General features: G+C 42.4%; 1 protein-coding gene across 2 annotated transcripts in view; it reads left to right on the forward strand.

Annotated features, from left to right (window-relative positions):
• The window catches only part of LOC126427907 (NPC intracellular cholesterol transporter 1-like), a 61,742-nt gene that overhangs the window by 4,888 nt on the left and 41,315 nt on the right, over positions 1 to 15,539 (forward strand). For both annotated transcript variants that reach the window (XM_050089796.1, XM_050089797.1), the window contains exons 2-3: positions 9,230 to 9,573; positions 14,561 to 15,071. In XM_050089796.1, the coding sequence (XP_049945753.1) occupies positions 9,230 to 9,573; positions 14,561 to 15,071 (855 nt within the window). The remainder of the gene's footprint in view (positions 1 to 9,229; positions 9,574 to 14,560; positions 15,072 to 15,539) is intronic.

A 15,539-nucleotide genomic window follows, 5' to 3' on the forward strand; every position in this document is an offset into this window, starting at 1 on the left:
GCAATAAGTGATACGTTTTGCAGCGATATGATGTACACATGTCAGCCTGACAGGGTCAGTGTTGCACCTAGTGTAGTCGGTACAGAGCTGCCACACAAGTTGGAAACAATACAGTGAGTACCAGTATGCCTCATAAACATCAAAGGGAGCTATATTAGCATGTGAGAGTTCGAACAGAGCAGAATGATCAGTCTTCGGGAAACAGGGTTGTCATACCATGACATTTCGGCTCGCACAGGGCATGCTGCTATGGTGTGTGTGTGTGTGTGTGTGTGTGTGTGTGTGTGTGTGTGTGAGTGGAAGCAGTGTGTAGAGGAAGGTCGTACGTAACGACGAGCGGGAACTGGACAACGGAACATGACCATAGCACAGGATGACCGTCATATTCTCCGCATGACCATATAGTGTCATCCACAGTGTTGGCGTGTCGCTGGTGCACTGCAACATGTGTGAACTTGTCTGCATCAACGGTTCATCGCCATCTGCTGCAGGTTGGACTCACTGCAAGCATGCCATTTCATTGACTTCCATTGTCCAAAAACCACAAGCTCCTCCGACTGCAATGGGCACATGAATACCGCCACTGGGGTGCTGAGTGGCAACATGTAATCTTTTCCGATGAGTCCCGCTTTGTGTCCTACAGTGATGGCTGCATACATGTCCAGCAGTACTGTGGTGAGTGCGACCTGGAGGGCTGCATTATTGTGCGGCATGGCGGACAAACATCAGGTGTGATGGTTTGGGGTGCCGTTGGTTACAATAACTGATATCGCCTCGTTCATATTGCGGACACTTTGAACAGCGACAGGTACCTAACTGAGGTTGTGGATCCTGAGGTACTCCCCTGCTTCAGGCAGCTCCACAGGCCACATTTCAACACGACAGTGCCTGGCCACATATTGTGAGAAATGTACAGGCCTTCTTCGAAGAGCGATGGGTACCATTGCTTCCCTGGCCTGCATGTTTGCCAGACATGTCGCCCATCGAACATGTCTGGCATATGGTTGGTCGGCACCCAGCGCGTCATGGTCCTCTAGTAGCTGGCTTCGTGGATTTGTGGGCTCAGATACAATCTGCGTGGAGGGAAATCCCTCAGGAATGTATTCAGGACCTCATCAATTCAATGTGGTGGCGTATAGCAGCTGTAGTTGAAACATATGGTGGCTTCACGACGTACTGACTAGGGCTCAAAGGACATGTACAGGTTTGAAAAGGTGATCATTTGTTACTTGTCATGTACCTAACCAGTGGTATTAATTGAATTCGTGCCTTTTCTTCTTGGTGTTGCAGTTTCCACAAACTGTAGCGTATTTTCCCCATCATGTCTGGTTCTACCGGTCTCCCCCTTCACTATATCCGATATTGTCTTTATTTTGTTATCTGACATGACTATCTTTTCCTTGTAATATATTTGCTTGGATGTCCATGTTACAGTCTTTAATATTTTGCAGTATTTCTTGTAATGTGCTGTAGCATCAACATCAGAACAGTTTTCATTCTGTTTTACTAGATACTTCTATTCCGTTAGTAATCCATTGCTTCTTTGTGGACTTTGCTCTAACCTTGGTTAGTTTTGGGGAAAACAGTGTTCAAATAAGGTAAGCACTTTCTTGACAAAAGTGTATTTTTCATTCATGCCATGAGCACTGTCAATGTCACTTCTGTGAATGCCTCTGAGAAGTGTCCTAAAATCAATTTTTGGCTTATTGATTACCCTCTTGAGTTCAGATTTAACAGATTTTATATCATGTTCAATATTAACATTTAACAGAAGGAACTTCATGTCAGGGTCTGAGAGATCATTGACTATTGGTTTTGTAATATACATTTGTTCATTGAACTTTTCTATAAAGATATCAATGGCTGTTTGTGAGCAATTGGCTACACTAGTTGGGTTTTTACAGTGGGAATTAAGTTGAATGATAGTGTTACTATTGGGAAAGTCTTTAAGGGAACTACATTGAAGTCACCAGCAACCACTATTTCTTTGTTTTTGGTTGTTAAATGGGCCAGTACAGCTTCAAGGTGGTTTACGAAGAGATTAAAGTTACCTGCTGGTGCTCGATATACACTCAATATTATGAAGGATTTATTGTGAAATTCTACTTCTGTTCCACATGTTTCCATATGCTGTTCTAGGCAAAATTTATGAATGTCTATGTTCTTAAATTTGACAGTTCCTGATAAATTTGGCAACTCCTCCTTTCTCCATTTCTGCTCTACAAATGTGCGGTGCTAACCTAAATCCTGTAACACTTAAAAGTTCAAACAAAGCTCATGATATAAAAAAACCAACATCTGGAATTCCGAAAAGTGGAATCGGACATTCTGTTTGACCAGTATAGCCCAAATTAAGGCCTTGATACCAAAAAATGAACACCCCAAACTATGAAGAGTGGAATTGGACATTCCCCTTCACCTATATAGCACAAATGAAGCCCTCAGTAAAAAAAAGCCAATACCTACAACTAAAAAAAGTGGAATTGGACATTTGCTCAAAGCAGCTCTAAATATCTACTGGTAAACCATAGATACAATAACAACTAAAAATTTCATACACCTGCATAAGTCAAGACACCACAGAAACCAAAACCCCAACTACTCCAAAACCCATAAACCTCCATATTCACTAGATCAATTAAAACACAGTAGAAATACCATAACTATATAACAAACAAAACATCACAGTTACTGTAGAATAAAACCAAAACAAAAATTACTTACCAACAAAAGCTAGCTCTCTCTCTCTCTCTCTCTCTCTCTCTCTCTCTCTCTCTCTCTCTCTCTCTCTCTGTGTGTGTGTGTGTGTGTGTGTGTGTGTGTGTGTGTGTGTGTGTGTGTGTGTGTGTCTCACACTGCAGTCGTGTTATCTATTTTTGACAAAGGCCTTACTGGCTGAAAGATTTGTGTCAGGCTTTTTATTGTGCCTATCTGCGACTCATCATCACTGCTGCAGTGAGTAGCAACTTTCCTTTCCATAATATTGTTAGAATCCCGCAGAAATTGTTACATTTGTTAAAAAAGAAAACTTAATTTAGGATTGTATATGGAAATTCATTTATCAACTGCTAAAAAATAAATTTAGAATTTTAATATAGTATTTTGTAACTAAAACTTAATTGGAAGGGGGCGGGGGGTTGAAGGAAATGAAGTTTAGTAATTTAATTCAGTTCTAAGCTGTTATTCAATGTTAAGTTTGATTATCTAGAGGATCATCTTTCTACTTTTAACAGAATCCAAAACTTCATATTCTACATCGTATGAATGGTGCTCTCTTAAGATGATCGGCAAAGGTTGAGTTGTTCTTTTGTAACTTGATGTCTCATGTTTAGAAAAGCTAATTGCTACAGCTCAGCCTGGCTAATCAATAATACTGTCTCACAGTGCTTCATGTGATTTTTAGACTAGCACCTCTTTCCAAGAGTTGTATGTTTGTGTCATTCAGTTGTCACCATAAAATGGCATCATAACTCAAAAGCACATTTTTAACCAAATTAATATAATTTTGCAGAACATTCTGAAGTGTTTCCACTTTAATATTGATGGAACAATTAAATTTAGAATCATTTTAAGGCTGGAATGGGAAGTTTGGTATGGAAATGACATGGATGGAAGAAAGAAAAAGACTTGGGAAGAAGATGAAATTTTAGAAAAATAGTAAACAGCTAATAAAGAAGAGACTGCAGTTGTGTGAACCCAGTTCAACAAGAATATAAATATATTTTTTAAAGCCAAACAGAGCACATATGAACTATTCATGCATCCTACTGAAAGTTATTCATAAATTTGTATGCAATGGCCCCTAAAATGCTATATTCTAAAAATGAATGGCCTATTTCTGATGGACATTATCTGCCGTAACAGGAGCCTAAAGGTATCATTAGTTTTTGCCCTAAACTTTATCCAAGTAATGAAAAGAAATAAATACAATCAGAGAAATCAAAAGTAAATAATTCAGGAGTAAGGGTAAGAACGAATACCATAGCAGAGGTGTTGAGTTGACAGCTCAGTTCCTCTGCTATTCAGTGGTTGGTACCTTTATCCTAGAGTTGTTTACATTCTGCCAGAACTTTCTATATTGTATTCGAAAGGGAAATTATTTAGTAATAAAAATTTAGAGCTGTCTGCAAGCCGCAGTTTGGGAGAAAAGGTAATGTAGCTGGTGTTACTCTAAAGAAAATTAAATATTTTCTGTATAAACTACCTATTACCCAGTTAGGTCCTGCAAGGGCTGGGAAATATTTCCTTGATACAGGAAAAAGTGGTCTTTCAGTAATAAGATACCACCATGGTTTCTACGGACCTCAATATGCTAAGTGTTGGAGAGTTCTATATTCAACTAATGAGGCCTTGTACATTAAGATGCTCTAATGGGTGACAACATTGCACTTGAAATTTTTCTATGGCAATTTTAGAGTCAGATTTCAGAGACTAATGAGTCTCTCGACAAAACAGCTCACTCTGAGAACTGTGATTGAAGTCTCGATCCTTTTTTACGAACTCTGTGGTCCGCGTAACTGTTAATTTGTTAAGATAGTGGCAGCAGAGGATCAAGTTGGTAAAAGGACGAGGGCTAGTAAAAATCCTTGGGTAACAGAAGAAATATTGAATTTAATTGATGAAAGGAGAAAATACAAAAATGCAGTAAGTGAAGCAGGCAAAAAGGAATACAAACATCTCAAAAATGAGATCGACAGGAAGTGCAAAATGGCTAAGCAGGGATGGCTAGAGGACAAATGTAAGGATGTAGAGGCTTATCTCACGAGGGGTAAGATAGATACTGCCTACAGGAAAATTAAAGAGACCTTTGGAGAAAAGAGAACCACTTGCATGAATATCAAGAGCTCAGATGGAAACCCAGTTCTAAGCAAAGAAGGGAAAGCAAAAAGATGGAAGGAGTATATAGAGGGTCTATACAGGGGCGATGTTCTTGAGGACAACATTATGGAAATGGAAGAGGATGTAGATGAAGATGAAATGGGTGATATGATACTGCGTGAAGAGTTTGACAGAGCACTGAAAGACCTGAGTCTGGACGAAGATCAGATGTCTGGGTACCAGACCCCAACAGGTGTCCCTGGACTTAATATCAATGGAGTGTTGTCTACCGACACAAATGCAATTGCCAAGAACTTTGCTGAGCACTGTGCTCGAGCCTCTGCATTGGAGAATTACCCCACAATCTTTCTCACCCTCAAATAGTGAATGGAAGGGAACTCCTCTCATTCACTGCACATCACAGTGAACCATATAACGCTCCATTGACTGAGTGGGAGATCCTCAGTGCCCTTGCACATTGCCCCAACACAGCTCCTGGTCCAGATCGGATTCACAGTCAGATGATTAAACATCTCTCGTCGGACTACCAGCGACATCTCATCATTTTCAATCAGATCTGGTGTATTCCTGTTGCAATGGCAGGAGAGTACCATCATTCCAGTGCTCAAACCTGGTAAAAACCTACTTGATGTGGATAGCTACTGGCCCATCAGCCTCACCAGCATTCTTTGTAGGCTGTTAGTACATACGGTAAGTTGGCAGTTGTGTTGGCTCCAGGAGTCATAGGGTCTACTGGCTCCATGCCGGGGCACTTCCTGCCAGGGTCGCTCTACCACTGATAATCTGGTGTCCCTCGAGTTTGTTATCTGTACAGTCTTTTCCAGACGCCAACACCTGCTTGCAATCTTTTTCAATTTAAGGAAAGCTTATGACATGCCCTGGTGACATCATATCCTTGCCCTTTTATATGAGAAGGGTCTCCAGAGCCCACTCCAGATTTTTATGTCCAAGCCAGTGCCTCCCATAACCCCCCCCCCCCCCCCCCCATATCCAGGAGAATGGAGTCCCGCAAGGCTCCATATTGAGTAGTGTGTCTCTATTTCTAGTGGCCATTAACACTGTAGCAGCAGCTGTAGGGCTGTCCATCTCACCGTCTCTGTAAGCAGATGACGTTTGCATTTCCTACTGCTCCTCCAGTACTGGTGTTGTTGAGCAGTGCCTACAGGGAGCCATCCACAAGGCACAGTAAGGGCTCTTGGGCTGTAGCCCACTTCTGTTGGAGTCGTACCATTCAACTGGAACCTGAACTTTACCTTAATGACGATCCACTCACACTAGTGGAGGCATATTGATTCTTAAGACTGGCTTTCGATGTTCGATTGACTTTTCTTCCTCATCTTAATCACCTTAAGTGAAAGTGCTGGACACACTTCAGTGCCCTCCTCTGCCTGAGCAACACCAACTAGGATGCAGATCACTCTACAGTGAGGCAGCTATACAGAATCCTTGTTCAATACCGCCTTCACTATGGGAGTATGGTTTACGGTTCAGCAGCGCCCTTAGCATGGCAGTTACTAGACCCAGTGCGCCACTGCGGAGTTTGACTAGGGACAGGAGCTTTTAGGATGAGTCCAGTGACCAGCATACTGGTAGCGTCTGGAGTCATTCCATTATAGATCAGGTATGCACAACTGCTCACCAGTTACATCACACACATTTGTAGCTTCCTGAGCATCCAAATTACAGTCTCCTTTTCCCGACCACCGCAGTTCATCTCCTGCATTGGTGGCCCAGGTCAGGGCTTACAATTGCCGTTCGCGTCTGATCCCTTCTGTCTGAACTAGAGTCCTTCCCTTTATCACCTCTACTCGAGGTCCATTCACGTACACCTCCTTGCTGTAGACCTAGGCCAAAGCTTCGTACCTTTTGCATGGCCCTAAGGATGCAGTTAACGTCGTGGCTCTCTGCTGTCACTTCCTCTCGATACTTGACATGTCCCAGGACTCTGAAGTGGTTTACACCGACAGCTCGATGGCTGACGATCACATTGGCTTCGCTTATGTTCACAGAGGACATATTGAACACCACTCCTTGCCAGATGGCTGCAGTGTTTCTAAGAGACATTAAAATTTCCTCAACTAATTCTTGTTTGTTGAGTGTGATTACTATACTTGTATTATCATCAAAAAGAACTAGCTTTTCATCTTCGTGAATATAGTTGTAAGTCATTAATACACTACTGGCCATTAAAAATGCTACACCACGAACATGACGTGCTACAGACGCGAAATTTAACCGACAGGAAGAACAGTATTTTAAACATAGCTGCACAACAGCAACGGTTCCACGTAATAAAATTATAAACAGCCGACCAGTTGCAATGGATAAAGAATTCTTTACCTAGGTTTCAACAAATTTAAATTTGTCTTCTTCAGAAGGTGGCAATTTTACATTAGTATGGACTGATGTATCATCGCCGTTTTTACGAATGTCTGCATAGATCCATTTGTCAAAATTAAAATATAGCCCTAAAAATAGGGTTTGTCACGTAAATATAAATTAGTACATGGATGTTGCAGAGCTCACAACCGACTGACTCATACTAATGTAAAATTGCCACCTTCTGAAGAAGACAAATTTAAATTTGTTGAAACCTAGGTAAAGAATTCTTTATCCATTGCAACTGGTCGGCTGTTTATAATTTTATTACGACAGGAAGAAGATGCTGTGATATGCAAATGATTAGCTTTTCAGAGCATTCACACAAGGTCGGCGCCGGTGGCGGCACCTACATCGTGCTGACATGAGGAAAGTTTCCAATCGATTTCTCATATACAAACAGCATTTGACTGGCATTGCCCGGTGAAACGTTGTTGTGATGCCTCATCTAAGGAGGAGAAATGCATACCATCACGTTTCCAACTTTGATAAAGATCGGATGGTACCCTATTACGATTGTAGTTTATCGTATTGTGACATTGTTGCTCGTGTTGGTTGAGATCCAATGACTGTTAGCAGAATATGGAATCGGTGGGTACAGGAGGGTAATACGGAATGCTGTGCTGGAGCCCAACAGCCTCGTATCACAAGCAGTCGAGATGACAGGCATCAGCATGGCTGTAACGGATCGTGCAGCCACGTCTCGATCCCTGAGTTAATAGATCGGGACGTTGGCAAGACAACAACCATCTGCGCAAACAGTTCGACGACGTTTGCAGCAGCATGGACTATCAGCTCGGAGACTGTGGCTGCAGTTACCCTTGACGCTGCATCACAGACAGGAGAGCCTGCGATGGTGTGCTCAACGATGAACTTGGGTGCACAAATGGCAAAACGTCATTTTTTGGATGAATCCAGGTTATGTTTACTGCATCATGATGGTCGCATCCGTGTTTGGCAACATCGGGAGCGTGTATTCGTCATCACCATACTGGTTTATCACCCGGCGTGATGGTATGGGGTGCCATTGGTTACACGTCACGGTCACCTCTTGTTCGCATTAACGACACTTTGAACAGTGGACGTTACATTTCAGATGTGTTAAGACACGTGGCTCTACCCTTCATTCGATCCCTGCGAAACCCTACATTTCAGCAGGATAATGCATGACCACATGTTGCAGGTCCTGTACAGGCCTTTCTGAATACAGGAAATGTTAGACTGCTGCCCTGACCAGCACATTCTCCAGATCTCTCACCAATTGAAAACGTCTTCATCAATGGTGGCCGAGCAACTGGCTTGTCACAATACGCCAGTCACTGCTCTTGATCAACTGTGGTATTGTGTTGAAGCTGCATGGGCAGCTGTACCTGTACATGCCATCCAAGCTCCGTTTGACTCAATGCCCAGGCGTATCAAGGCTGTTATTACGGTCAGAGGTGGTTGTTCTGGGTATTGATTTCTCAGGATCTACGCACCCAAATTGCGTGAAAATGTAATCACATGTCAGTTTTAGTATAATATATTTGTCCAATGAATACCCGTGTATGATCTGCATTTTGTCTTGGTGTAGCAATTTTAATGGTCAGTAGTGTATATATTAAGAACAATAAGGGACCCCAGAGTGAACCCCACGTGACCCAATTAGAGGAATCTGTTGGTTTTTGCGCATTATGTGTAGAGTTTATTTAAACCCGAGCTGACTTCCCGTTAAATATGAATAAAACCACTTATTTCTTGTCCCACAATACTTCGGCTTATCTAGAATAATTCTGTGATTACCACACTCAAAAGCACTTGACAGATCACAAAACATCTGTGTCTATTAATCCAACCTTGTAGCATCAAAGACAGAACAACAATAATCAGTTTTGTGTCTACTCTTCCTATAGTGTAAATTCTGCATTCTGAATTGTTTTGTTGTTTCTTTTGCTATTATGTCATTAATTTTGGCCTGTCAGAACTAAAAACCTTAGTTTTGAAACTAATTTCTCTTTTTTCATTTGTGTAGGTTACAACAGATCCAGTGGAGTTGTGGGCGTCCCCAACGAGCTGCTCCCGTGTGGAGAGGGAGTTCTACGATGCGGCATTCGAACCGTTCTACCGGACCGAGCAGATTATCGTGCATGCGACGGGCCTGCCCAGCATCGTGCACAACACTTCGAACGGCCCCATTGAGTTTGGGCCAATATTCCACCGGGAGTTCCTGTTGGCACTGCGCCAGCTGCAGCAGCAGATAACTCAGCTAGGTCAAGATGAGGGGCAGGGCCTGGAGAAGATCTGCTATGCCCCCCTGACAGAGGCAGGGAAGCCGGCCACCCACACGTCGCAGTGTATCGTGCAGAGTGTCTGGGGGTGAGTGCCTGGACTGAAAGTCCACCATTTATGTCTATTCTGCTTCTGTGGCATACCAGAACAGAGTAACAGAAATTTTTTTTTCTTAAAGAATGTTCTGTATTCAATTGCTACTTTGTCACCTTCAAAGTAATCCCACTCAGATATAATGAACTTATGCCACTGCTTTTCCCAATCTTCGAAGCACTTCTGGAACTCCCTTTTTATTATGGAATTCCACTCCTTCGACAATTGTATTTTTATGTCATCTGTGGTGGCAAAATGACGTTCTTTCGTGGTTGTCAGCTCAGGAATAGAAAGAAGTTGCAGGGGGTGATGTCGAACAATTACAGTGGCTGAGGCAACACAGCATTTTTGTTTGCCAAAAAATCATGAATAGGCACTGAGCTGTGAGCAGGAGCATTATCGTGATGCAGTTTCCGTGGTTAGTTTTGCCACAGTTCTGGCCATTTTCTTCAGAGTGCTTCACGCAACCAGTGCATAAGTACCAGGCAGTATTCCTTATTGATTGTACAGCCATAAGGCAGGAACTTGTGATGTACTATCCCATTGTAATCAAAGAAGAGTGTGAGAACAACTTTCAAATGTGATTGAACTTCTCAAACTTTTTCAGTTTTGGCCATTCAGGCAGTTTCCATTAGATTGAGACTGTTGGGCCTCTGGTTTGACATCATACCCATGTTACGTTACATATTATAACCTTCTTTACAAGTTTTGGATCATTGTTGAATTGAGTCAGCAATTCCTGGTCGAAATTCAACAATTTTGGAACAAACTTTGCTGCTACATGTTTCATGTCCAAAACATATGAAAAAAAAAATAAATAAAAAAAAAAAATGGTGGACTTTAGCCAAAGGCTATGCTGACATTAGAAACCTCTCTGATCGTGATTCATTGATTTTCCAGAACAGTTTTTTACTTCTCCCAAACTGTCATCAGTAACTAATCTGCTAGAGCATCAAGGTGGTTGTCTTCAAAGTTGTCATGACTCCTCTTTGAAAAACTGTTGTCGTACTCACAGTAGACGTGCCAGAAGCCAGTCAGCATTATGCATGCATTGCTGCACTGTCATTTCTCAAGCAAAATTTAATGCAAATTATTTATCTTTCACATAAGTCAAAATTCGATGGGCACTAAAAAACACATATAGCCTTTTTGAATGCCAGCAATAAACTAAATTGTCAAAACAACTGAAAATGCAAACATACATCAGGAATATGTGTACCAACAAGATTTAAAAAAATGAAAGTTGGATGTATAAGTCCTGTGAAATTAAAAAAATTCCCATGTCTTTCTGACCACACCTCGTATGTGACGTTGTTATCTGCTGTTTGAAGATTGATCGGATGCAGCTCTCGATGCTGGTATGACTCGTTCTTCAGATAGACCGCTGAAAGAATATACCTGACAGTTCACACACCTGGAATACAGTGTGTGGAGGGACACTCTAGTACCAGTCAGAGCTCTGAACTTTGTGAACATTGCCACGGTGATAGTGCCCCCCTTGCTGCCTGACAAATCGATTTCGTGCATGGTGTTATACTTAGTAGCTGCAAAGCATTTGTCATGGATCGTGAGTTACTGATTCAGTTTGTGTTTACTGAGTGGTGTAAAATGTCATGTTAATTTCAAACATATTGATATGAACTCTTCAACCCACTTGAAAGTAGGCAGTGACACTACCTTATAGAGCCAGTCTTGTGAGCTTAGTGTAAGATGATATTTTGGGGAAGAGAAGGATAGAAGTGGTCGTCTGCCACCTTTGTAGAAAGTAATGAGGAGAGTAGCTGCAGCTCTGAAAATTAGGGTGACTTCTGTGTGTGAGATAGATAGATAGATATATCTAAAAACAAAGATGATGTGACTTACCAAACAAAAGCGCTGGCAGGTCGATAGACACACAAACATACACACAAAATTCTAGCTTTCACAACAAACGGTTGCTTCGTCAGGAAAGAGGGAAAGACGAAAGGAAGTGGGTTTTAAGGGAGAGGGTAAGGAGTCATTCCAATCCCGGGAACGGAAAGACTTACCTCAAGGGGGAAAAAAGGACGGGTATACTCGCGCGCGCGGTACGGATACATTGGGTACGCCTGTACCACCACGTACAACAGCGACTGTTAACCATCTGTTACCATGGGTAAACGAATCATTGATGTCGATGTTGAAGTTCAGTCTGCAACCACAAAAGACTGCAGGTCCATCCAATAGAGAGTGTGCAGCGACAGATTTGATGGTATACTTCTTCTTGTCGGCGGCAGATGTGGTCATTTCCACGTCTTCAATTGTTTTGTATATTGTCTCTCTTGCACGGCGACGGTATCTTCTGTATGGCATCTTGGCAGCGTTCAATGCAGTTGCCTGTGCAGCAGCAGCAGCGCGAATGATCCGCTCCGCGGGCAGCGCTCGCTCATATAGCCGCGCACTGGCGCGGCGACAGATAAGGGACTTGGAATATTTCACAGTGCCAGCCGAGAGTTATCCCGGACGCGAGCACTAGCCTCACTAGGTGCTCGCGTCCGCTGTTCGTCAGTCAGTCAGGGCTGGCGCGCTGCCAAGATTGCGTAACGCCGCCTCATCGGCGGGGTCAAAGGTCAAGCGCTCAGAGAGCTGACGTAACATGCTATTGCATACTCTATGTCGACAGATCCTAGATGTACCCTTGTCCGTTTTTAAGCTACGCTACAGATCAATTTATTTGTGAAAATACAATGTACAATCTCCTACAAATTTAACATATTCACAAGTACCTTTACCTTTAATTCATATAAAAACAGTTTCATTAACTGATATCTTACGTCTACTACGTGTATACAAGGAAAAGGGTGAGGGTGACATATATGTTGATTTGCCAAAGTCTTTATTTGCATTTTCGGTGACATGATATGTTCGATAGGCTATGATGTCACGATCAACGAAGCTTTCCAGTCCGGATACATTGGGTACGCCTGTACCACCACGTACAACAGCGACTGTTAACCATCCGTTACCATGGGTAAACGAATCATTGATGTCGATGCTGAAGTTCAGTCTGCAACCAGTCCGGATACATTATTATAGGCAACTGCATTGAACGCTGCCAAGATGCCATACAGAAGATACCGTCGCCGTGCAAGACAGACAATATACAAAACAATTGAAGACGTGGAAATGACCACATCTGCCGCCGACAAGAAGAAGAATACCATCAAATCTGTCGCTGCACACTCTCTATTGGATGGACCTGCAGTCTTTTGTGGTTGCAGACTGAACTTCAGCATCGACATCAATGATTCGTTTACCCATGGTAACGGATGGTTAACAGTCGCTGTTGTACGTGGTGGTACAGGCGTACCCAATGTATCCGCGCGCGCGCGCGCGCACACACACACACACACACATAGACACGCTTGTGTCTGTATATGTGTGGATGGACATGTGTGTGTGTGCGAGTGTATACCCGTCCTTTTTTCCCCCTAAGGTAAGTCTTTCCGCTCCCGGGATTGGAATGACTCCTTACCCTCTCCCTTACAACCCACTTCCTTTCGTCTTTCCCTCTTTCCTGACGAAGCAACCGTTTGTTGTGAAAGCTAGAATTTTGTGTGTATGTTTGTGTTTGTTTGTGTGTCTATCGACGTGCCAGCGCTTTCGTTCGGTAAGTCACATCATCTTTGTTTTTAGATATATTTTTCCCGTGTGGAATGTTTCCCTCTATTAGATAGTGAGTGAGTGAGTGAGTGAGTGAGTGAGTGAGGGGGGGGGGGGGGGTGGAGATCTGTGTCTACTGAAACCAACTGCTGCTCTTTTGATGAAAGGAAAAACCAGAGTACATGCTGCTAAAGTGACAGAGCTCGGGAATTTTCAAGAGGGTGCAGTGCACCATATCACGCTATTCAATTGAACATAGTTTTTAAATAAAATAACATGGAAATTTTAATGCATGAGACTTTGGGCTGTATTGCGCCCAAAACTCGCACCAGTATTTTTCCACACGGTTGGCACATCTTGGAAGAGATTAGAAGATAACAGCAGCAGGAATGACGATAGGGATCGTGACATATGCATTAAAATATGTATTGCAATACTGAAACATTGTAATCTTTACTTTATCTGAACATACATTCCAAAACATTTTCTTTTTAATTATGAAGAGAGTATGTTCCAGTCTCCCGAGGTTATCAGTGACCTTGTATACTTCGGTAGTACAGAATTGCAGTGGCTGTACAAGTTTTGGGTGCGACGTTCGTAGTCAGGCAATGAACACAGTGTAACAACAAACAGCTGCATAGTAGCACTGGTAAGTTGCCGGCTGTCAGGGACATTCTATGAACAGCTTGATTATAAACTCTTCATCCTTACATGACTGCTACAACCTACATAAATTTAAACTTACATTTAATGTTTTTTTTTTTTTTTCTTCCCCCAGATATCTTATTTGTGGTGACAAACAGATCGGTAGCAGAGCTTGAGGTCTAGGTTAGGTCAGAAGGTGATAATTTGGTTGATGGTGATGCCAACAAAACTAAAGCCAAATAAGGTTTATGGTAACAGATTGACTTGTTGGCTAGCCTAATGTTTGTCCACACCTTATTTAAACATGCTTTGCTATATTTAGCACACTTCCAAACATAAAAACGTAAATTGCAAAGTACACGGACAAGTCTCCAATAAGTATTTTGACGCATATTATGTACATATCGTACATACACCACAAACAATGCAAGGGAGGTCCACAGTGTTATATTTACTCCACTTATTGAATTATGCTTCGGTCTTTTATCTTGTGTACAAAAATAAATGAATAAAAATGAAATTAAAATACTCAGTACATCACATACTATTTTCCTAGAAGTCTTCGTCTAATTTTATTGTTCAGTAGGAAAGGTAAACTGTGGTCACTCTCTTTGAGTGGATGTATTTGTCAATGTGGCAAAACTAGGTTGTCGTTAAAACCAATTTTTAAGTCCTTTTTTATTGCTGTAGCTAATGCCTGTCAATAATTTTTTAGGTACTTCCAAGATGACGAGGAGAAGTTTGAAGAAGTCGACGAGGACATAGAAGGCTTCGAAGTGAACTATATGGATCACATAAAGATGTGCACGCAGAACCCGTACGACCCAGATCAGTGTTTGGCCCCCTACGGAGGCCCTATAGAACCGGGAATAGTGTTCGGTGGCTTCGGTGCCCGGACGGGGGAGAGTAGCTCGCTGAACTATGAGCGTGCCACAGCAGCGATCCTGACCTTCCTGGTCCGGAACCACCACAACAAGACTCTGCTGGGGCCAGCACTGGACTGGGAGCGTCGCTTCATTGCTTTCATGCAGAACTGGACCGCCACATCAAAGCCGGACTTTATGGATGTCGCTTTTACCTCTGAGCGGTCCATAGAAGACGAGCTGGAGCGTGGGTCTCATTCAGACGTCATCACCATCTTTGTCAGCTACATCATCATGTTTGGGTACATTGCCATATCACTGGGCCAGATGAACTCTTGCGCCCGGCTACTCGTTGATAGCAAGGTTAGTAACACAGCATGTTGTGTTGTCAGTTGGGGGAGGATGTGACATCTGTGCGAAACTCACATTTTAGTGTCTTTCCACATTGTTAAAAAGAGGAAAGTCATTCTTGTTAGGTAGTTGCTTCTAATGGGTTCTAATGGTCTCCTTTGTGTACATCAGATTTTCTTCAAACTTTGTATACAGATGAAGTTGAGGCTGTTATAAAGTCAGTTTGTTACTGCACAAAATAGCTAAAACAGCTTTTGCTTGCCCCGTATTTGTAGATGATCAGACAAATTGTAGATTTTTTCTGTTGTCCATACTTTGCAAGCTACCTTACGGTGTGCAGTGGAGGGTACTTGTCTACCACTGTGGCTTCCACTCTTTCCTGTTCCAGATTCAAATGGTTTCTGGGGAGAAAGATTGTTGGTAAGCATCTGTATAAGCACTAGTCTCTCTTCCACCATTATGGTCTTTTGCAAGATATGT

The sequence above is a fragment of the Schistocerca serialis genome, chromosome 12, assembly GCF_023864345.2.
Source record: "Schistocerca serialis cubense isolate TAMUIC-IGC-003099 chromosome 12, iqSchSeri2.2, whole genome shotgun sequence".
Taxonomy (NCBI): domain Eukaryota; kingdom Metazoa; phylum Arthropoda; class Insecta; order Orthoptera; family Acrididae; genus Schistocerca; species Schistocerca serialis.